This window comes from Plecotus auritus, assembly GCF_963455305.1.
Source record: "Plecotus auritus genome assembly, chromosome: 9".
In the NCBI taxonomy this organism is placed as follows: domain Eukaryota; kingdom Metazoa; phylum Chordata; class Mammalia; order Chiroptera; family Vespertilionidae; genus Plecotus; species Plecotus auritus.
The window spans coordinates 149,375,461-149,400,776 of NC_137783.1; the positions used below are offsets into that span (position 1 = coordinate 149,375,461).

The 25,316-nt window shown below is 40.4% G+C and overlaps 1 protein-coding gene across 3 annotated transcripts in view; it reads right to left on the minus strand.

Moving 5' to 3' along the window:
• The window catches only part of KDM2A (lysine demethylase 2A), an 87,553-nt gene that overhangs the window by 33,379 nt on the left and 28,858 nt on the right, over positions 1–25,316 (minus strand). For all 3 annotated transcript variants that reach the window (XM_080641004.1, XM_080641005.1, XM_080641003.1), the window contains exons 3-8: positions 16,788–16,926; positions 15,562–15,640; positions 14,381–14,427; positions 7,452–7,630; positions 790–896; positions 332–425 (exon numbers count right to left, since the gene is read on the minus strand). In XM_080641004.1, coding sequence (XP_080497130.1) covers positions 332–425; positions 790–896; positions 7,452–7,630; positions 14,381–14,427; positions 15,562–15,640; positions 16,788–16,926 — 645 coding nt within the window. The remainder of the gene's footprint in view (positions 1–331; positions 426–789; positions 897–7,451; positions 7,631–14,380; positions 14,428–15,561; positions 15,641–16,787; positions 16,927–25,316) is intronic.

Genomic DNA, 25,316 nt, shown 5'->3' on the forward strand with positions numbered 1-25,316 from the left:
TTATTATGCTCCCACATAGAGAAATTATCTTGTCCTCCTAAAACCACTTCCTTGCCTTCATTTGGAGAATTCTACTTTGGGGATCTACACATAGGACTGTTGAGGTTTATTAAGTACTATGCAAATATTGGCATGATCATAGTGGCCTACATGAATACTAATTCCTACTGAATTCTAGCCAAGAAGGTCAACTAAATATACAATTCTCTCTAGATATGAGTGGGACAATCTTCTAATAGATTCATCTCTACGTATATTAAGCAAGCATGAACTAAAGCAAAGTCATATAACCAGTGTCAGATTCCAACCCCCATCACAACTACAACCGTACCTTTCCCCCTTGATGGATGTGATACCAGACAGAGGTACCACCAAAGTCGACATGGAAGTCAGTATAGCAGCCTCGAACACTCATTAGACAGTACCTGACCCCAAAAAAAGCAGCAGTGTTAGTGCACTGATGAGAAAAAGAGGGCCCACCCCACCACAGTGCCATACTCTCCCCTGTGCACTACCTCTATCTTTCATCTAATCCACTCCCAGTCAGTGAGAGGCATGCAACTGCAAGTCATCTCATTACCAGGTTAAGTTTTTTTCTTTAACTGTGTGATCATGGGCTGTAATACTCTTACATACACTCTTCCCTTTGGGACTGTAAAGGTTACTCTAAAGAATTCATGTTTTTGATCATTTAGGAAACAGAGAATGCCTCCTAAGGGAGGAACCAGTCCTTGCTATCACCTTGGTCTCCCCTAGCACACTGAGGAAAATGCAGGGTAAGCCACTTACTTCTGCACTTTAGGGTACTGCATCTCCAAGATGGCATTTGTTGATTCAGTCTGACTTTCCTTCAAATGCCTTGGCCACATGTTGTCTACCCAGTCAATGAAATCCACCTTTAAAAAGGAAAAGAAAACATTTAGGCTTCAAATGTAGGGTGGTCAGGATTAAAGAGAATTTTAAAATCAAGAAAAAGAGAATTTTGCCCAGCCGGCGTGGCTCAGTGGTTGAGCGGTGACCTATGAACCAAGAGGTTGAGGTTTGATTCCCAGTCAGGGCATATGCCTGGGTTGTGGCTCGATCCCCAGTATGGAGCGTGCAGGAGGCAGCCGATTGATGATTCTTTCTCATCATTAGTGTTTCTATCTCTTTCTTCCTCTCCCTTACTCTCTCTGAAATCAATAAAAACGTATTTTTTTAAAAAGAAAAATAGAATTTCTCAAAATACACACTGACTGACTATAATTATAAGTGAACTAAAACAATCTGCTGCTGAATCTTAGTATCGGTGGGTAAACATTCTAGAAATTATTATTTAATGAGAATAAAGACTAATGGTTCTATCAACATGATCATAAAGACAGCACTAATCAAAGTGAAGTTACTAAATAACAGTAGTATCCAGCCAAGCCCTCTCTTCTGTGTTGGTTCTGGTGTAATCAACTCTATTTTTTTTTTTTTTATACAATTAGAGGGACTCCCTGGAAGGTACCTATAAACTAACAGAAAGCTATAACACTATTAGAGCAACTAAGATATCAAAAGTTAAAAAAGAAAGAAAGACATAAAGAAAAAAAATTCAGTAGGGATTTGAGCTTTGCATGAATCTACATGGTTAGGAATAAGAAGTCCCAGGTCATGTTTTCTCAAAATCTATGTGACTAGTGTGGCTCATTGATTGAGTGTCGACCTACGAACCAGGAATCACAGTTTGATTCTAGGTCAGGGCACATATCTGAGTTGTGGACTGAATTCTCAGTAGGGTGTATGTAGAAGGCAGCCAATCAAGGATTCTCATCATTGATGTTTCTATCTCTCCCTCTCCCTTCCTCTCTGAAATCAATAAAAACATTCTTAAAAATATATACACATACATATACATATACATATACATATACATATACATATACATACATACATACATACATACATACATACATATATATATATATATATATATATATATATATATATATGCTAGAGGCCTGGTGCACGAATTCATGCATGGTGGGGTCCCTTGGGGTGGCCTGTGGAGATCGGGCCCCAGCTCGCGCCCCCAGCCTCGCAGCCCCGCCTGGCGCCGCCCCCTCATCTGCTCCAACATCCCGCCTGCCTGCGGGGTGATTGACCAGGGCCTCCGCCCGGCTCCCTCAGCACCTTGGAGCCAGGCGGCAGCCCCGCCCCCTGTCGCTGGTCGCTATCTGCAGGGCGATCAGCGGGCGATTGGGCCCCTGCTCGCACCTGTCTTGGCCTGGTACCACCTGCTCACCTGCTCCATCCCGCTGGAGTCCCACTCTTATCCGGGCCCATCTGGGCTGGCAGCGCCTCCACTGCCAGCGCTGTGTTGTCAACACCCACCATATTCCGCGCTGCCCCCTGGTGGTCAGCACATGTCATAGCAAGTGGTCAAACTCCCAGTCTCCTGGTCAAATGACCACCCAAGGGGACAATTTGCATATTAGGCTTTTATTATATAGGATATGTTTATTGATTTCAGAGAGGAAGGAAGAGGGAGAGCTATATAGAAACATCAATGATGAGAGAATCATTTATTGGCTGCCTCCTGCACACCCCCCACTAGGGATCGAGCCCACAACCCGGGCATGTGCCCTTGACCGGAATTGAACCCAGTACCCTTCAGTCCACAGGTCGACGCTCTATCCACTTGGCCAAACCAGCAAGGGCAGAAATCAATAAAAATTATTTTTAAAAATCATATGCAAGCCCCTGGAACTCATCTGTAAAATGAGAATAATTATCTGAAAGGGATATTATGAGTAGATATATCTACATGTTAAAATTTTTTGAAATATTATCAGAGTTTAGGAATCTGATTGAAATAATATGTGCTGAAAGAAATAAGAAGTGAAAGTATATGAACTTATTTGAACACTTTACACTGAATTGTAACATATCCTGGACCTTCAAATGTCTATACCCAAGCACTGAACTCGAAGAAACAGTCTCAGTAGATAAAGTGTGAGCTAAACAACCATGAATCCAGCATAGCACTGACATTGTAAATATCTAACTTATGACTGTAAAAAATATATAGCTAGTAAGCTTTATAACATTTATGTTTGATTAAAAAATACACATCTAGACAGATGCATACAATCTGTGCATAATGATATGGGACAGGTGTCCAGTGGACACCCAGATGTAAACTGTGTTTGGAAAGGATCACCAATGACAAGCAAGTTGAAACAAGCAAGATGAGGAGCAACTATGAAGGTTAACTTATTGCTCCATTTCAAAGAAATTCTGCTTAGGGAGCCACCAGTTTTAATTAACCAAGCATTCACTGGGCCTAGAACACTGAATGAAACCTAGATTCCTTTCTTTCTCTCAATCAAAATCTATTTTCTGTTCACTTAATGTAGTAGCCAGCATCTCCCATCTCCTGGTAATATCCTTTAGAAAGTCTTTAACAAAATAATGAATAATTGTACTTGCTCAATACACTCTAAGTTCTTATGTCCGATGGGGGAGAGGAAAATTAAGAAACACATGAGTGTTCCTTTATCAAGTGTCCATTCAGAGAAAGCTGAATTATTCTGGTCAGAATTTCTCACCAGCAGCAACAAGTCACTCATCCTGGCCTCCCTTTATATGGTATTATCAGGTATTGTCTGACTTCCAAGCTAATACTGTGGTAAGGTGTTCATACTTTTAATCTTTAGGTTCTGGATAGGCTTTTTGCTAAATGGCTTCATCCATTTGAGAGCAGGTAGGGATAACCACGTTTCTACCTATTCTGCACCAATATAGGGCCAAATTGGCAAGAAGTCTAATACCTAGGACCTAATGAATTCATTCCTACACTGCAAAAACAGCTCATGGCCTTCCATAAACTAATTTCCCCATCACCAAACAAATCTGCACATTGTATCTGTTGCTAATTTTTATCTACCTCCCAGTTACTGCTGGAATAACAGCAGTAAACAATCTCTCTCGTCTCACCAAAGAACCCCACTTTATGCTAGCATCCACAATGGCACTTAAAAGTTGCCCACCTTACTCTCCCTGTGCACCTGCTTTTACACATTCTATCCCTTCTGCCTGGAATTCTAGTTTTCCTTTGATTTTTTTAGAGAGTGAAAGGGAAGGAGGGAGGGAGGGAGAGGGAGAAACATGTGCCCTGACCAGGGCTGGAAGTGAATCTTGACCGGGAATCTAACCCACAACCCTCTGGTTTGTGGGCCTGATGATCTAACCACAGAAACACAGGCCAGGGCTAGTCTTCCCTCTCTTTGCATCATTATTTCCTTCACGTCAAGTTTAGGTATCACACAACAAATACATATCTATCAACAAGTGAACCTAAAAATCAAGTGAATTAAAAACCTGAGGAACAGAATAATCTGGTGAATATAATAGAATCAGGGGCATAGAAAGGGAGTGGACTGATAATTCTCAGGGGGAAAGGGGTATGGGGGGGTTCATGAAGAGACTGGACAAAAATCATACACCTATGGATGAGGACAGTGGTGGGGAGGTAAGGGCAGAAGGTGGGGTGGGAACTGGGTGGAGGGGAGCTATGGAGGGAAAAAGGAGAAACAATTGTAATAATCTGAATAAAGATTTATTTTTAAAAAAATTGCTTCGGCATATGTCTGAGATTTTGCTGCAAAAAAAAAAAAAAAAAAGTTTAGGTATCACGTCCTCCAAAGAGCTTCCCCAATTTCCCTCCAGTTTAGTCCTTCCTATTGGCTTTCACAACATTCTCATTCTGTATTTATTCACTTTGAAGCATTTCCATATTGAAGTTTATATAAATGCCTATCCTCTAGTCTTTCTCCTCATGAGACCCCGAGCATTTTGAGGATAAGGATGGCCTTATTTTCTTTTTTAAATATATTTTATTGATTTTTTACAGAGAGAGGAAGGGAGAGGGATAGAGAGTTAGAAACATCGATGAGAGAGAAACATCGATCAGCTGCCTCCTGTACACCCCCTACTGGGGATGTGCCCGCAACCAAGGTACATGCCCCCGACGGGAATCAAACCTGGGACCCTTCAGTCTGCAGGCTGACGCTCTATCCACTGAGTCAAACCGGTCAGGGGCAGGATGGCCTTATTTTCTACAGTACCTCTAGCACCTAGCACAGTGCTCAGCATGTGGTAGGCACTTGAACTAATTAGCTAAATTGGAAAGTGTGAAGATCATAGTGAACAAGAGATTATATTGTTTATGTAAAAGACATGAATGAATACACTTGTCAAAACTCACTGAAATGGCCCTGACCGGTTTGGCTCAGTGGATAGAGCGTCGGCCTGCAGACTCAAGGGTCCCAGGTTCGATTCCAGTCAAGGGCATGTACCTTGGTTGCGGGCACATCCCCAGTAGGAGGTGTGCAAGAAGCAGCTGATCGATGTTTCTCTCCCATCGATGTTTCTAACTCTCTATCCCTCTCCCTTCCTCTCTGTAAAAAAATCAATAAAATATATTTTAAAACAAACAAACAAACAAACAAAAAAAACTCACTGAAATGTACCTTTAAAATGGGTACATTTTATTTTATGTCAATTGTACCTCAATAAAGTTGATTTTTTTAAAAAGCATTATTGAAATATTTTAGAAAAGACCTAAATAAATGGAGGGGTATACTATGGGCAAGAAAACCTCCAAAACAGTAAATAAATAAATAGTAATCCAGCAGAATAAGTATGCTACTGGTTATATAGCAAGGTCATAGAAAGCTTGCTTGATTTTAGGATGTGACCTTGGTAATAGCTCACTCAATCTTTCTGGCCATGTTTTAGGTACCTTAAATATACTTGTGCATTGTTCTTTGTCCTCTGAAAATTTTCTACTTCCGAGTCCTTCCACAGATTCTATTCCTCCATTTAATGCATCCACAGATGCATAAAATCTGTGCATAATGATATGGGACAGGTGTCCAGTGGACACCCAGATGTAAACTGTGTTTGGAAAGGATCACCAATGACAAGCAAGTTGAAACAAGCAAGATGAGGAGCAACTATGAAGGTTAACTTATTGCTCCATTTCAAAGAAATTCTGCTTAGGGAGCCACCAGTTTTAATTAACCAAGCATTCACTGGGCCTAGAACACTGAATGAAACCCAGATTCCTTACAATATTTTTCTAATTTTTATAAAATGATTTTTTTATCAGCATTTTAAAATCATTAAAACTAAGGACATAGTGAATCAATTAAGGATGTTACAAAGAAGGCTTCATGTGTGAGTAACATATTTCTAAATTTAAAAAATGAAAAAGTATGATCCAGATCAAGTTTTAATTTTATAAGTACAACCACATTTCTTTTAAATTGAAATTCTAAAAATATTAAGAAATACATTTATAAAAATAGGTTATTGTAATTATTACATCCCTCACTTAATTGAACTCTTTATTTATTAAGTAGATCAGGTTTGGCTAATAACAAAGCTAAATGTACCTATATTTCCTGTCTTCCTATATTATTTGACGTAACAAATAATAATCACTATTAAAAGAACTCAGTGGGGGGGGAATGTTTTCTTAATGAGAAATTCTGTATTTAATTATAGCATCTCCAGTTATAAGAAGCAATGACTAAAAATCATCTCTTCAGATAATAGTGAAATACTGTGAACATTTTCCCATTGGTCTATACATATCTATGTATTAGTATATAACAATGTAACTTAGTAGTAAGCTATATATACACACATACACATAATGATGTTATAAGAAATTACAGTATCTCAGCTTTGAAAGTCAAAGGGATAAAACACAGAGACCTTGACTTTAAACAAATAATTAGTATATTCCAAGTTCTGTTGTTCCAGGTGTAATACCTGACAAAACTGAGTTCTGAGTCAGGAATGAAATGAATAAAATTTGTTTGAAAATGAGTAGGTGTATTTCAAAAGTGAAAGCAATCCCCATCAGAAAAAAAAGTTTTCTCAATGTCCTGTAGACAGCCACTACTTTGCCAAGAAATGGGTAAAATCAGCATCTATCTTCAGGAGAGCTACGGATCGAAGACTAACTTTCCCTAAGTATGGGGTGTTAATTTATTGGTAATAGTCATCCAGTAGAATCTACTAAAAAAATAATTTCATAAAACAATCACCTAGCTCTAAACCAGTTTTCTCCCAAGCTTTTCAGCAAACATAAACCTGCAGGACAGAAATTTATAAGGCAAACTTCCTATTGACAGTACTTACAAGAGTGAATTTTAAGATTATTCTTTATTATGTACAAAGGCCAATGTTCCTAAATTAAGTATATTGGTGATGTAAATCAGAATGGCCCCTCCCTATATAAAATTAAATTATTTTAGAAAATGATGGACTATCTAAAATGCAAGTTATCCTTATCAAATTGTCTTGTTCCTCTTTATCTTCACCTTGGTATATACAGAAAGTAATCAATTCTCCTAGTAAATATACAACTCTCTTGGTGACAATGACAATGTGGGAAAAATGGTTAGACTAACCGTGGAGGGCCTCTGCACCATGTTCTCCAGCCTGGTGTGGCTAAACTCTAGGCTGATGACATTATAGAGTTTTTCTCGCTCCTCCTCTGGGGTCTCATAGTAGCGTGTCCACTGAGCCATCGTCATTTCAATACCTTTCTGTGTGTTCACATCCATGACATCCACCATGCGACGACTCCCTGTCATGAAAGATGCATTGATTATCTCTATTGAGCCATTGATATCCATAAATATGTTGAGACGATAAAATACAAGTGAAAGGAAACAAACTACCCTTTCTTATTTAAGGTATTCAATAACAAAGAGCTAGTTGTGACTTGAGATAATCAACGGAAAATCAAATCACAGAAAATGGGCAAGACAATGGGTAATATTAAAAATAACAATCACTCCCTAGGTCATGTTTATTATATGGTTAGGCACTGAATCTTATATTCAATATCTCACTCAATCCTAACAATTCTAAATGCTAAGTAGTAATCTCCATGTCATATATGAGAAACAGGTGATAGGTAACTTGCAGGACAAGAATGCAGGTAGCCCAATTTTAGAGTCAATGTACTTATCCACTGAGCTACACTGTTTTGATGCAGGTTTGAAACAGAATCTAATCTCTCCCACAAATTGAATAAAAGACCCATTCTTTAGTGAGTACTAGATTAAATTTCAATCTATCTACTCTTTTGTTTAAAAGGGTTATTTCCCAAACCTGTCAAGTATTTCTAATATAAAATTCCTTTTTCATATGTTCCACAAATACTGAGAAAGATACCATAAGGGACATAAATATCTATTTATATCAGACTCTCAACTGATCATAACAACCACAACAAAAGCAGAATGCTGGAAGAGGTAGCATAAAATACTAGGGGAAGAAGACAATAGTTTTGGAGCCAAAGAGATCTAATGTACATCTCAGCTCTAATACTACTTTGGCCAAGTTATTTAACTGCTCTGAACCTTAATTCATCTTCTATAACTTGGGAATAATCACCTTATGGGCCGCTGTGAAAATTTAGTCAATGAAATAAAATGTTTAACACAATGTAGGCGCTCAATTAAACACTAATTAAAATTATAGGAAAATATATTTAAAACACACAAACACACACACAAACCTATACTGATCAGAAAAGAAAAGAGAGAGTAGGAGAGTCATTGAGTTTGGCTCTAAAGAAGAGAATTTCAGCAAGATTCAACAGAGAGAATTCCAAATAGACGCAACAGCATAAGAGAAGATATGGAAAGGCAGCACAGCTAAAAAGTTAAAAAAATGGTGGTTAAGGGAGAGAATAAAAAGCTACTGTTGGAATATTAAGAATACTGTTCAACTTGCATGAAACTAACAAATACCTACTACATACCTGGCCTTGGCAGATATAAAGTAGTATTAGGACCTCATCCCTTGCCTTCAAGGAGTTTACAGTCTGGTTAGAGATAAAAGATAATAGGCAAGAGGACAAGAATATGGCCACAGTGAAGTAGACATGACAGAATACATATTCAAATATAACATAAGGCAACGGACCAAACTACCCTTCATGTTTTAGAAGAAAAAGCAAATGTTAAATCATATTTCAAATGCCTTGAAATACTACTTCAGACCCATTAAAATGGCCACAATAATAATAATAATAATAATAATAATAATGAAAAATAAGTGCTGGCCAGGATGCAGAGAAACTGGAACCCTTAGACTTTGCTGGTAGAAATGTAAAATGGTGCAGCTGCTATAAAAAAACAATTTGTGGTTCCTTAATAAGTTAAACACAGAATGGCCATATAACCTAGCAATTCCACTGTAAATATATATTCAAAAGAATCGAACTCTGGTGTTCAAACAAAAACTTCTACATGAATGTTCATAGGATCTCTGGTCCCAATAGCCAACAGGTGGAAATATTGCCCATCAAAAAATGAGTGGATTAACAAAATGTGGTATACCCAGCACAATGGAATATTATTCCACCATCAACAGTAATTAAGTACTGTTACATGCCACAAGATAGATAAACCTCGAAAACATTATGCTAAGTCAAAGAAGCTAGACATAAAAGGTTACATTTTGTGATTCCATTTGAATGTCCAGAATAGGCAAATCCACAGAGACAGGAAGAAGATTAGTGACTGCCAGGGCCTGAGGGAAGGAGGGAATAAAGATTGACTATTTAATGAGTAAGGAGTTCCCATTTGGGGTGATAAAGAGGTTCTGGAACTATTTGTGGTTGCACATTGTGAATATACTTAATGCCACTGAGCTATATACTTTAAAATTATCACAATGGTAAACTTTATATTATCTGTATTTTACAATAAAAACATCTATCCTATATAATCCTATATAATAAAAGGCTAATATGCAAATAGACTGAACGGCAGAACAACTGGTCGCTATGACGTGTGCTGACCACCAGGGTGTGTGTGCAGAACATGGCGGGCATTGGCCACAGTGGGATAGTGGAGCAGGTGAGCAGGGACACCAGACCAAGGAAGTGTGCTGGTCACTGTCATCGGGGTGAGCCTCTGGTAGTTACTAAAAATTCTTTGCTCCCACACGCTGCGGTCCCGCCTGGTGCTTGCACCTGCTGCTGGCGCAGGCCCCGCTTGCACCCACAGCCAGTACTGGAGCTGCTGCTTGCATCCACTGCTGGCACTGGCCCCAATCGCACCGCACCGCACCATCAGTGGGTGCAAGTGGGGCTGGTGCCGTCAGCACATGGGAGTGGCGGCAGTGGGTGCGGGGCTGCTGGCAGATGGGACTGGGGGCTGTGGCAGGAGGGGCTGGGCCAAGGCACGGAGGATTGGCCAAGACCCGCCCCTGTGCCTACCGCAGCCTTGCGGCCCACAGTTCCTTTCAGGGTACACGAATTAATGCACTGGGCCCCTAGTCCTATATAATAAAACCCTAATATGCAAATAGACTGAACGGTGGGACAACTGGTTGCTATGATGCACACTGACCACCAGGGGGCAGATGCTCAATGCAGGAGCTGCCCCCTGATGGTCAGTGCGCTCCCACAGGAGGAGTGCCACTCAGCCAGAAGCCGGACTCACAGTTGACAAGCACAGTGGTGGTGGCTGGGAGCAGGCCTAAGCCAGCAGTAGACATCCCCTGAGGGGTCCCAGACTGTGAGAGGGCGCAGGCTGGGCTGAGGGACCCAAGAGCCAGTGCACTGGGCCTCTAGTATATATATAAAAAGCCAGTCCTAGCTGGTTTGGCTCAGTGGGTAGAGCGTTGGCCTGTGGACTAAAGGGTCCCAGGTTCAATTCCGGCCAAGGGCATATGCCCAGGTTTTGGGCTCAATCCCCAGTGGGGGTGTGTGTGGGAGGCAGCCGGTCAATGATTCTCTCTCATCATTGATGTATCTCTCTCTCCATCTCCCTTCCTCTCTGAAATCAATAAAAATATATTTAAAAAATAAATAAAATAAAATAAAAAGCCAGCCACTGGAATGCCAGAACAACTGGAACGACCAGTCGCTATGATGCCCACTGTGGCAGGCCAACCAGCCTGATCGGGGGCGGGGCTGGCCGACCAATCTCCTGTGGACACCCCTCTGACCTGCCCAGCTCCCCCGACTCCGATCAGGGGTGCGACCAGCCGGCCAACTTCCCGCGGCTCCTCCCCCCGCCCCGCTGGCCCAGCCCTGATTGGCCCCATACACAAATTTGTGCACTGGGCCTCTAGTTAAAAATAAAAGTGACTGTTTTCCCTCAAGAGTGTAGATCAAAGCAAAAGCAGTTCCACTCTGCTAATGCCACCAGAGCACTTAGTACTCTGTGTATGTACCAGAGCACTTAGATAAAATAATGTCACAGTGCCCTAACACTGTGGTTCAATGAATAGAGCATCGGCCTACGGACCGAAGGGTTCTGGATTCAATTCCAGTCAAGGGCACCTACCTCAGTTGCAGGCTCCTCCCCGGCCCAGGCCCTGGTCAGGGCTCGAGCAGGAAGCAACCAATCGATGTGTTTCTCTCACATCGATATTTCTTTCTGTCTTTCCCTCTCTCTTCCACTCTCTCTAAAAATCAATGGGAAAATATCCTCAGATGAAGATTTAAAAAAAAAAAATGACATAGTAATAGCTAACATTAATTGAGCACATACTATGTTTTAAGTACTTTATACTTAAGTAACATTGTCCAAGGTTACACAGCTAGTAATTAGTAGAGCTGGGATTTAAACCCGAACAGTTTTGCTCAAGTCCATACTCTCAACCAATATATCCCATCACATAATGTTTTCACCATAGAATGGTTTTCTTCTTTTTGGGACATGAACTGACACTGGATATGTGACATTCCACTTAAGTATAAAAGAAGACTGGATTAAGCCATAGTACATATGCTGGTAGTGATAATGGATTCTCGGAATCACTAATAGTCTATTCATTGCATTTTGACAATCATAAGTTATCCAAGAGAAAACCTCCCCCAACTATCCTCTCAAGTATATGATTGCGAATGGAAAACAGGGGACAGAAATCAGGTATTGGCAGTTTTTCCAATTTCATTTGTGAATTTTTAAAATATAAACGCAGCCCTAACCGGTTTGGCTCAGTGGATAGAGCGTCGGCCTGCGGACTCAAGGGTCCCAGGTTCGATTCCAGTCAAGGGCATGTACCTTGGTTGCAGGCACATCCCCAATAGGGGGTGTGCAGGAGGCAGCTGATCTATGCTTCTCTCTCATCGATGTTTCTAACTCTCTATCCCTCTCCCTTCCTCTCTGTAAAAAATCAATAAAATATATTTAAAAAATAAATAAATAAAATAAAATAAAATATAAACGCAGGGATACAAAGCATTCATGCAAATCAAAATGTTTCAGTAAACAAGCTTTAGCAGTTCAACTTTTTAACAATTATAAATAAACGTGTTCAAATTTTCTGAACAATGCCAGCATTTGGATTAAAAAAAAAAAAAGTAAATTTCTTACTGATGGAACTAAATGGTGTTTGTAGCATTTTTGTCACACAGTAGATGCCATCCATTCACTATACTTTGAGTTGTCCCACATGCAAGTACATATTTTTAATGTCTGTCTTCTATGCTGTTCCTATAAGTCTGCTATTAAAATACATTGAATTATAGAAACCAAAACGAAAACCAAAACCCAACCACCTAGACTTCAAACAACGTGGACATAAAGTTAGGCATCAGTTGAAATTTCTGAAAGTCTGTTAGATTAGATATAACCACTGCTTTATTGCTTTATTTTATTTTTAATCCTCACTCAAGGATATGTTTTCATTGATTTTTAGAGAGAGAGAAAGGGAGAAAGAGAAGGGGGGGGGGGGAGGAACATGATGTGAGAAAGAAACATCATTGATAGGTTGCCTCCTATATGCCCTGACCAGGAATCGAATCCAAAATCTTTTTGGTGTATGGGATGACATTCCAACCAACTGAGCCACCCGGCCAGAGCATCATGGCTTTATTTTAAATCATAGCAAAGGTATCTGTGACTGTTCACAGGTCTATTTGGAAAATAAAAGGTTATTAAAGGCTTCCAAAGATCATTATTAGCAATAAACATTAAAAAATGGTAAGAAAGTGATAAGAAATCCAAAAGGAGACTAGTGATTGAATGAGTCCTTTTATTTGTATAGATCATACATTTGGATAAGTCTATGATGAGATCCTGAAGTTTATATTTTTAACAAGTACCAGTATCATAGGTGATTCTGATACACGTCTTTTGTGGCCCACAAACCCTTAAGAATGCTTGACCCATAGAGAAAAGCTGTGGTGGTCCATTAACTTAAAGATCTAAGGAATTACTGCTCTGGAGGTCCATTAGGAAAAGAAGTCAAGTGATGTATTGATAACAGAAAAGCATTTTACTCAACAGGTTTACTGAGCACCTACATACTCCAGAGAATATGCTAGGTACTAGGAAATACATAGTGACAGGCAGATAAGTGGAATCTAATGTAGAACCAGTGAGGGAGTAAAAAAATACAAGGAATGAGAGAACTTTCCTCTACCTGGGCTATCTTTGACTTTCACCTCAGATAAACAGAAGTTATCCAGCTGTTTAAAAAGGGCCCTCAAGTGGCCAAGAGATAGTACTGCACTATTTAATTTCCAAAGCAAGAGATTTCAGTGTAGCTTCAGCATAGAGGAAATTTAGTGGTAGAAGGAAAGCATCAAAAAACTTTTGTTTCATGTCCTGTTGAAAACCTTTCTAAAAGATTTTAATCTACTTTACGGCCTTATCGTGTATAGGACTGACCATCTCTGAATTCAGTACTGTCTCACTGAACAGCAATGGTCTGCAGAAAATTGACCTGAACCTTAACTGACCACAGGAAGTGTTCTTCTTTAACTAGATTGTTCCAATTTGCTTTTTTTTTTTTTACTAATTTTGAATACAATAAAACATAAATCAGATTAAAGATTTAAGTTAACCAGTCACTGATGACGAGAAATTTTAATGTATCTACTCAGTTTACAGGTTTCAAACCTTGGCCTAGTTAACAAGCATTGCTAAAAATTTCCTGGAAATTTCTCTACTGCTTTTAGGGGGGATAAAGAGAATCAAATATGAATGAAGCTTCATTCATGGCTCATAGATATAATTTCACTATCCAGGGGAGGTTTCCCTGGAAGGCAGGATCTTTTGGAGAGAAAGTGGTGGGGAGTGGGAGAGGGACGCACAGAGATAAAAATGGCAGGTAGGAAAGAAGTAGCGGGTTCAAATGTTCTACCTCAAATGAGTGCTAAACAAAGCAACTTTGTAACTCCCTCTGAGAAAATTCTCAGTTGCTGAATTATAGTTTCTAATCAATAAACTATCCAATATATACTTCAATTCAATATATACTTCAATGCTCCTAAACTTTCTCAAGTCTCAGAGATTTGAGACTCAGTCCTAAGTGTGAAATCTCTGCCTCAAAGACACAAAGCCACATGCTTAATACTTACCCACACACATTTTGACATCATTCACAGTGAAGTCTGGATCTGGCATCCTATGAAACAAACACCAATAAGCACAACTTAAATGGGAAGCATAACTTCTTTAGTCAGTGTTAGTTTTTTTTCTTTCTTTTTAACACTCTAAGAAAAAAAATATGTTTTTACTGATTTCAGAGAGGAAGAAAGAGGGAGAGAGAGAGAAACATAAATAATGAGCTGAAACCGGTTTGGCTCAGTGGATAGAGCGTCAGCCTGCGAACTGAAAGGTCCCAGGTTCGATTCCGGTCAAGGGCATGTACCTTGGTTGTGGGCACGTCCCCAGTAGGGGGTGTGCAAGAGGCAGCTGATCGATGTTTCTCTCTCATCGATGTTTCTAACTCTCTATCTCTCTCCCTTCCTCTCTGTAAAAAATGAATAAAATATATTTAAAAAAAAAAAAAAAGAAAGAAAGAAACATCAATGATGAGATTCACTGATTGGCTGCCTCCTGCACACTCCCTACTGGGGATGGAGCCCGCAACACGGGCATGTGCCTTGACCAGAAATCATACCTTGATTTCCTGGTTCATAGATCGATGCTCAACCAATGAGCCACACCAGTTGGGCTATCTTTTTGTTTGTTTAAGATTTTTTTTTATGTGGAGGAGAGATATGCATGCCCAAGGCTGATGTGATTTTATTTTTAACATTTTTTTTAATCTTTTTTTTTTTTTTTTTTTTTTCAGAGAGGGAAAAACGGAGAGGGGGAGAGAGAGAAACACTGATTTGAGAGTGAAACATCTATTGGCTGCCTCTTGCATGCACCCTACCAGGGATCAAGCCCACACCTGGGCACATGCCCTGAATGAAATTGGACCAACAACCTTTTGGTGCATAAATGATGCCCAACCAACTTAGCCACGCTGGCTAGGGCAGTGTGAAGTTTTTTCTTAACGTACTTAGAACTCCCCAGTTGAGACACATCAATCTTCTTACTTGAGCTGAAAATGTATTTTAAATATAAATGACTTGATTATCTTATCTCAACTATATTTTCTCATTTACCTTTAACAATCATTTGTAACAAAAGAAGAAATATAAACCCTTTTAAAACTAAACGAGAAATATTATCAATACTGCATTGTCTATAGTCCTAGGTGTAGTATGGCCATTTCTCAACCATATCCAATCAGGCCAACAACACTTACTTTATTCCAAGTCCATCAGAATTCTTGAAAATCAGAGGGTCTCTTAAGCCACCCCGCTGGATATACTCCACATTAAAATCTGTCACCAAAGGAAAACAACTGTTAGAACAGCAAGAGGTATAGCTGGAAAAAGATAACTGAGAAGCAGGGTTCAGGGATTTGCTAATCTGTATTTCCAGAGTAAATTAAAAATTTAACCAATAGGGGGTAGCTCTATTAACGAGTCATCTCATAAATCCTAGGCAGAAATTATCATCATCCTTCTTCTTTTTTAAAGAATATACATTTTTATTGATTTCAGAGAGGAATGTAGGGGGAGAGATTAGAAACATCAATATTGAAAGAGAATCATTATTGGCTACCTCCTGCACGCCCCACAATGGGGATCAACCCAGGCATGTTCCCTGACCGGGAAATCAAACCGTGACCTCCTGGTTCATAGGTTGACACACAACCATTGACCTACGCTAGCCAGGCATCATCCTTCCTAATAGCCAAAAACTGTAATTCTGTCCACTACATCTCTGTTGGCTTGCCAAGGAGCAAAGCTGCATGGTACACATGGAATCACACATCTCAGTTTTGGTGGGCGGTACATGCATAAAAAGGCTTTTACTATACTACTAGAAGCCCGGTGCACGAAATTTGTGTATGGGTAGGGCCCCCAGGCCTGGCCGGTGATCAGGAACGATCTGCAGGGCGACTGGTGGGGCGATCAGGGAGCCCCCACTGGCGCCCGCCTTAGCTGTCCTGGCACCGCCCACTCGCCGGCCCAGGCCCCTGCCAATGCCAGTCGGGCCTGTGGGCTGGGGGCAGCTCCTGCATTGAGCGTCTGCCCCGATGGTCAGTGCGTGTCATGGCGACCAGTCGTTCCGCCATTCAGTTGATTTGCATATTAAGCTTTTATTATAGTACAGAATTGATAATTAAACCCAAACCAAGGAAAGGGAGAAAAAGAAGGAAGAGACCTTTAGAGAAAAATTTTAACAACATTCCTGCCCTAATAAATGCTTGCTTCTTCTAATATAGCAAAGAAATGACTCACAGGGTGGGAGGATTTGGGGATGGTAGTGTGTGAGTGGCACTGTGTAAAAAGAGAAAATAAAGATAAATAGCAGCATAGCATCAACAGGTAATACTCTGGCTGCATAGATGCTTACTATAGTTCCCAGAATTTAAACTTCCAACATCAAGGGACTATAGGTCTGAACCAAAATAATACTAACCTTTTCCCTCCATAAAAGTAACAAAATTTGCATTATATTTGTTGGTGTGAAGTTTCTCTTCCAAGTCAAAAGTTCTTTTCCCTTCAATTTCATCATCTGAAATGCCATCATCTTCATAACGTCGTCGCATGGTACCACGCTGGGGAGAGAGGGACATTCAAGATGAAATCATGTACTTTCTCATGCCTATCTAAAAGTGGTCAGTTTTCCCTACATGTATGGGCAAAGTGCTACTTTCAACTTTAGTTGCTATGTCAAGCATCAATATTCCTTGCCTTAAGATCTTTCTCTTAACGAAAGGTGAGTGAGTGTTTTCTGAGAATGTATGGAATAAAACCAAGTTTTAATGAGCCACTGGGTTCCCTACTTGTGATATGTTCCCTCTGCTAACTCTTTCAGCCTAGAAATATAAACTTATAATAAAAGTTTGACCAAACAGGGTCTACTAAACATTTTACTTGTCAATCACTGCATATCAGAGTGGGAACAAACTGTCTTTATGAACATTTCAGGCCAGGATACAAGATAATAATTTTTTCACAGGGGAAAGCTGTATCTACATTACCTTCAAGAACAGAGTACAACGTTTTAATTAATGAAGCAAAAATTCTAACATCAGATAAAGGAATAAAGTTAATTTGAACAATAGCATTCCAAACAGTAACCTCCAATATTTAGCTTTAAGGATGTCTTCCCAAAGAAGACATACAAATGCCAATGAGCACATGAAAATGCTCAAGATCATTAGTCATTATGAGAAGTGCAAATTAAAACCACAATGAGATACCACTTCACACCCACTAGGATGACTATTATAAAAAAGATGGACAATAACAAGCGTTGGCAAGAATGTGGAGAAATTGAAACCCTCATACATTGATGAATTGAATCTAAAATGGTACAACCACTTTAGAAAACAGTTTGGCAGTTCTAGCAATTCTACTCTGAGGTTTCTATTCTGAGGCCCAGTGCATAAAATTCGTGCACTGGGGGAGGAAAGGGGGGAGTCCCTCAGCCCAGCCTGCACCCTCTCGCTGTCCAGGAGCCCTTGGGGGATGTCTGACTGAGGACTTAGGCCCCCGCTGCCGCGGGAGAGACTCCAGCCACTGCTGCTGTGCTCACCAGCTGTGAGCCCAGTTTCTGGCTGAGCGGTGCTCCTCCTATGGTAGCGCACTAACCACCAGGGGGTAGCTCTTGCATTGAGCGTCTGCCCCCTGGTGGTCAGTGTGCATCACAGCGACTGGTCATTCTGCCATTTGGTGGATTTTCATATTAGCCTTTTATTATAAAGGATATAAAAAGAATTTAAACAAAGTCCATACAAAAACTTGTACACAAATGTTCATGGCAACACTCATAATAGCCAAAGGTAGCAAGCCAAATTTCAATTGATGATGAATGGGTTAACAAAATGTGGTATCCTATATAATAAAAGGCTAATATGCAAATTGTCCCCTTGGGAGTTTGACCAGGAGTTCGACCACTCGCTAAGGCATGCACTGATCACCAGGCGGCGGTGCAGAACGAAGAAGGCTCCAGCTGGAAGCCAGCAGCCGGAGAAGGAAGGCTCCAATCGGCCTTGATCGCCAGCCAGGCCTAGGAACCCTTCCCGTGCACAAATTTCGTGCACTGGGCCTCTAGTATTTACACAATGGAATATTTTATAAAAATAAATGAAGTATTGATTAAGTGCTACAACATAGAAGAATCTTGAAAACACTATGTTAAATGAAAGAAGCCAAACACAAAAGACCACATATTGTATAATATTATTTACATGAAATGTCCAGAATAGGCAAATCCATAGAGATATAAAGTAGATTAGTGGTTGCCAGGGGCTGGGAAGACAGAGAGAAAAGAAGTGACCAGTAAGATTTTTCTTCTTGATGATATATTATAGAATTGTAATTTTATTAGCCAATGTGTACCTCCAAAATTTTAATTAAAAAATTTTTTAAATAAAATAAATAGAAAAAAAAAAGATTTCTTCTTGACAGTTGATTTAAATCAGAGGGAATAATGGTGGGCTTCCTTTCAATGCTCTGCAATTTTACATTTCTCTGTTATTTTGCTATCGAGGAAAAAATCTTCCTTTGGTATAGCAGCCTATATAGCTAAGTATTACACACCAATATTTAATATTGCATGTGGTTTTCACAGAAAAAAACAACCTGTAATTATGTAATTCACAACTGCTGAATTCGTTAAGTGAACCATTCTAAGAATTTCTAATATTACCCAATTACTGTCTTAATGGACAGTTTTATTTTATTTATAATTATTTAAGTACTAGAGGCCCTGTGCACGAATTTTGTGCAGGGGTGAAGGGAGGGTCCCTCAGCCCGGCCTGCACCCTAATGCAATATGGGACCCCTCGGGGGATATCCAACTGCCGGATCCCCGCATTATCAGGCCTAAACTGGCAGTCAGACATCCCTCTCACAATCTGGGACTTCTGGCTCCTAACTGCTGGCCTGCCTGCCTGCCTGATCACCCCTAACCACTGGCCTGCCTGCATGATCGCTCCTAACCACTCGCCTGCTTGCCTGATCACCCCTAACCACTCACCTGCCTGCCTGATCACCCCTAACCACCTCTGCCTTGGCCCCCACTGTGGCGGCTTCATCTGAAAGGTCATTTGGCTGTCCAGTCTAATTAGCATATTACAGATCATATGATAATCCATGTGGTTTCTATAATGATCATTCAGCATTTATTAGAACAATTACATTTCACTTGAAAGACAGTTTTCTAAGGGAAATTTAGATTAATTAGGTTTTCCCACATTTTCTTTTTCTTTTTACAACTCTTTTAAGTTTTATTTAAATTGATTTGAGAGAGGGAGAGAAAAACACTGATGTGAAAGAGAAACATTTATCAGTTGCCTCCCATATGCACTCCAATCGGGGGTCAAACCCACAACAGGGTATGTGCCCTGACCACGAATAGAACCAGCAACCTTTCATGTACGTGACAACATTCCAACCAACTGAGCCACACCAGCCAGGACTTTCATAATGCTTTGAATTGCTTTTCCTTCCCTGAAATTTTATGGTAAAACCACATTTTGGATCAGAATTTGCTAGATGGCTTTCTTATTTATAGGATAACATCACACTATAAATTAAAAACAATAGAAAAAAAAGAGAAGTGACCACTGCCATAGCTGGTTTTGCTCAATGGATACAGCGTCGGCCTGTGGACCGAAAGGTCTCAGGTTTGATTCTGGTCAAGGGCACATGCACGGGTTACAGGATCCATCCCCAGGAGGGGGCGTGCAGGAGGCAGCCAATCGATGATTCTCTCTCATCATTGATATTTCAGTCTCTCTCTCCCTCTCCCTTCCTCTCTGAATTCAATAAAAAAAAAATACTTAAAAATAAAAGAAGTGCCAAAACCGGTTTGGCTCAGTGGATAGAGCGCCGGCCTGCGGACTGAAAGGTCCCGGGTTCGATTCCGGTCAAGGGCATGTAACTTGGTTGCGGGCACATCCCCAGTAGGAGGTGTGCAAGAGGCAGCTGATCGATGTTTCTCTCTCATCGATGTTTCTGACTCTCTATCCCTCTTCCTTCCTCTCTGTAAAAAATCAATAAAAATATATTTAAAAAATAAATAAATAAAAAAATAAAAGAAGTGACATTAATGGTATGGATTTCTTTCAAGAGTTATGAAAATGGCCCTAACCGGTTTGGCTCAGTGGATAGAGCATCAGCCTGCGGACTAAAGGGTCCCAGGTTCGATTCCGGTCAAGGGCATGTACCTTGGATGCAGGCACATACCCAGTAGGGAGTGTGCAAGAGGCAGCTGATCGATGTTTCTCTCTCATCGATGTTTCTAACTCTATCCCTCTCCCTTCCTGTCTGTAAAAAATCAATAAAATATATTTTTTTAAAAAGTTATGAAAATGTTCTGAAATTAGGTAGTGGTGATATTTACACAACTCTGTAAATATACTAAGAACCAGTAAATTATACATTTTAAATGGGTGAATTTTATGGTATGTGAATTATATCTCATAAGCTGTTAATTTTTTTCCTTAAAATAATAACATGTTGCTTATACTGCAAATTTATCTTTTGGTATATTTTACTTTAGCCAATGTTGACATTTGCTATTCTTGAATACATACACAAGGGACAACTGGTGTGGGAGTGGTAGGTGCCATACAAGGGTAAAGTAGCTATACCCTACTATGTGCTAAAAACAATTAAAATTGGAATTTAAAGTTAGATATTGATGATCTAAAATTGATTACATAGCACCTGATTTTACATATGTAAGAAAATGAGACACTGGAGGACGATCTCTAAAGGAATGGACAGAAATAAATCGTAAGAAATAAAAATTAAAGGAAATAAAATACACTGTCACACACCTGAGAAGAGCAAGATTCAACTTAGAAACTTAGATAGAAACACTGAGGGATATCTGCTATCTTTTCCATAAGCCACAGCTCAAAAGCCCCCCCAAAAAGGAGACTAATTTTAATAGAACTTTCACTTACTCCAATAATGCCATTCCCGTTCAAAACACTTTTAGGTACATTTATTTGGGGGTAGGGGAGTGTATTTTCACTGACAATTTCTTACATGAGTTTTTTTGGAAAGACCAACACTCAGTTTTCTTCTTCACCTTATTCCTATGCGTCTTTGAAGAGAACTCCAAAAGACGATTTCCAAGCATGTCATACAATAAGGATAATTCCATCAGAATAAATGTAGTTTCCCAAAATAATCAGTTTTAGAAAGCATTCATTTGCACTATAAGTTCTTTTTTTTTAAATTTTACTTTTCTTCTTCCGTGACAACATATTCACCCTAATTACCCCAACATTTCTAGCATGGTAGCCAGAAGTTCCCCTATCCTTCCTTCCTTTTTACATTATTTTCTTGATCTTTAAAATATATATATATATATATATTTTTTTTTTTTTACTGATTTCCGAGAGGAGAGGGAGAGATAGAAACAACAATGATGAGAGAATCATTGATCAGCTGCCGCCTTCTGCATGCCCGCTACTGGGGATCAAGCCCGAAACCTGGCATGTGCCCTAACCTGGAATTGAACTGTGACCTCCTGGTTCATAGGTCAACAATCAACACTGAGCCACTCCAGCCTGGTGATTTTCTTTATCTTATATCAAGAAGAGTCCTATTTGCACTTTCAGTCTGTAGAGTATAACAATATAGGGAAGGCTCTTTTTCCAGCCAAGCTATGCCCATTCCTTAAAGACAGAAAAATTAATTTGAATTCTTATTTTCTTTTTGATTGTTGCAACTGAGAAGTCAACACTGATGTGAAAATTTGTGTCAGTTTTATTTATTTTTTTTATTTATTTATTTTTTAAAATATATTTTATTGATATTTTACAGAGAGGAAGGGAGAGGGATAGAGTGCTAGAAACATCAATGAGAGAGAAACATCGATCAGCTGCCTCCTGCATACCTCCCACTGGGGATGTGCCCGCAACCAAGGTACATGTCCTTGACCGGAATCGAACCCGGGACCCTTCAGTCCGCAGGCCGACGCTCTATCCACTGAGCAAAACCGGTTTCGGCGTGTCAGTTTTAACTTTGTCAAGGATAAGGGTTCCCCCCGCCCCAACACCACGTCTTAATGTAAAACCTTGGAAAAGTAAGTATCTATAGCAAATCTCTAGGTGCTTTAAAAACATACTCAATCCTCACAATAACCTGGAAATCAGTAGGCAATAACACAATCTACTACAGGTGAAACCCTAAAAGCAGAGACCTACTTTAACACTAAAGCAAAGGCTCTTCCCCAAGGCAGGAAGTTTCTAATGTTTACTAAGGGACACTACATTTCTAGCTATGCCACTATTTAACGTTCTACCATTCCTGATTTCTAATTCTAACTTTTATTTGACAACTTATTTTACTAGTAATTCAGCTCTTCTGGCTGAAATAAAAATATTGCTATTTCTAACTTAATACATCATTTATTGTCTATGCTGTTCAAATGTGTTTTCATTCTCTACATTTGTAATCAAACTATTTCAAACCTTCTGTAAAGATTAAATTGCCAATGTATTTTTACCAAGATTAATTTAATCAACTCATTATTTTTCTCTAAGATTCTGATCTATCTTATTTCACTACCTAAGAAAAGTTTTTTACAGAGCCTCTTTGCTAGAAATGGTATAAGAAGCCAAATAACAACTAGATTTTCATGTCCCACGTCATGGGTGAAAAAGTTTGGAGGCATCTTTTTTATAAATATATACTAGTGGCCCGGTGCACGAAATTTGTGCACATTAGAAGGGGATTAATTAGAGGAAATATTTTAATATTGCTATTTGCCCTTTCTCTATAATAGAAGTGTCAGAGACTAAAGAAAATTAGTAAAATGTACATGAAAATCTTCCTCCTGTCAGAGTCTGGGGTGCACCACGGGACCCAGAGTCAAGTCCCCACCCACCCACGTGCACCTCAAAATCACGCAAGACCCAGACTCGGCCACCCTCCTTCCCCGCATTGGGCTAGATACAGACCTGGCTGGTCCCACCCTTGTCAAGCCCTGCTGGGCAGGGGGCACAGCCTCAGGTCCCCCATCAAGTCCCACTGGGCAGGGGCGTGGCCTGAGGCCCCCCAGCCCAGGGCGAGGGGAGCAGCCTCAGGTCCCCTGGCCCGGCGCCGGGGAAGGGGGTGTAGCCTGAGGTCCCCCAGCCAGGGCCAGGGCAGGGGGCGTGCCTCGAGGTCCCCCGTCAAGCCCCACTGGGCGGGGGGCGTGGCCTGAGATTCCCTGTCAAGCCCCGCCAGGCAGGCGGTGTGGCCTTAGGTCCCCTGGCCCAGTGCTGAGGCAGGGGGCGCAGCCTCAAGTCCCTGCTGATTGCTCGTTAAGGCTTGTTACGGGAACTCGGCCTCCCTGTGGGTGCAGCCATCTTGTGTTACGAAAACCCCGCCTCCACTGTGGGCGTAGCCATCTTTGTGGCAGAGTGACAGTCAATTTGCATATTCCCTCTTTATTATATAGGATGGATTAAATCTGAATCTTTGCAACATATACCAAATCCCCACTTTATAACCCTAATATGCACTTATTTTCACTTTAAATCCCAGTCAGGGACCAAACCTGCTACCCCTGTTGGGGCTCCTGCAGGAGGCAACCAATGTGTCTCTCACGTTGATGTTTCTCTGTCTCTCCAAACTGACTTCTGTCTACTCCTGTATGTGAATCTCCCAAGGCAACACCGAAAGGTTGTGGGTTTGATTCCCAGTTAGGGCACATACCCAAGGTTGTGGGTTGGATCCTTGGTCAGGGTGCATACGGGAGACAACTTATTAATGTTTCCCAAATTGATGTTTCTCTCCCTCTCCCTCTCTGTTCCTCTCTCTCAAATTACTAAAAACATATCTTCAGGTGAGGATTAGAAAAAGAGAAAAATAAAATTTGGGGGAAAAGTGTATTTCATGAATGTAGAAAACTGGCTCTAGACAGCTGAATACCAACGTTTGATGATATATTTTTTTAATTTTAATGATAGACAAATACTTTTATCTACTTATTTTTATTTATTTATTTTTTTAAATATGTTTTTATTGATTTCAGAGAGGAAGGGAGAGGGAGAGAGAGATAGAAACATCAATGATCAGAGAGAATCATAGACTGGCTGCCTCCTGCATGCCCCCCACTGGGGATCGAGCCCACAACCCAGGTATGTGCCCCTGACCAGAATCAAACCTGGGACCCTTGAGTCTGCAGGCCAACGCTCCCTCCATCCACTGAGCCAAACCAGCCAGGGCTATCTATTTATTTACTGGAGGAAGGAAGCGGGGTGGGGAGAGAAACATCAATGTGAGAAACATCAATCAGTTGCCCAAACGCACCCTGACCGGGGATCAAACCCACAACTTGGGTATGTGCCCTGACTGGGAATCAATTCCATGACCCTTCAGTGGACAGGAGAACACTCCAACCAACTGAGCCACACTGGCCAGGGCCAAAGTTTGATGATATATTAAACCTAATGTCCCACATTTCTTGGGAGTAAGGGCTTATAAGAACCAGGTTGGGGGGGGGGGGTGTTGGAGGAGGAGATACATGATGATGGAGGGAGACATGACTTGGGATGGTGAACACAATACAGTGTACAGATGATGTGTTGTAGAATTGTGCACCTAAATACTGTACAATTTTGTTAACCAATGTCACCACAATAAATTCAATTAAAAAAAAAAAGTATACCTGGTTCCTGGATCCTTTTCTGGGACAGAAAAACATCACTTTTCCAAGAATGGGCTTAATCAGGTAAAAAAAAAAAAATTGATAGGACCATTCCTCATGGACATGGGTATAAGATGTACCATAAGCACCACAAGAGGCTTTCCTGGTAAATCACTCACACACACACACACACACACACACACACACACACACACACCCATACCCATGCACACAAAACATGACACATACATGCAAACTGGCACTATAATCCTATATTCCCACTGACATAAAATTAAAAATATTTTCCCCGTCCTGGCCAGTGTGGCTCAGTTGGTTGAACGTCTT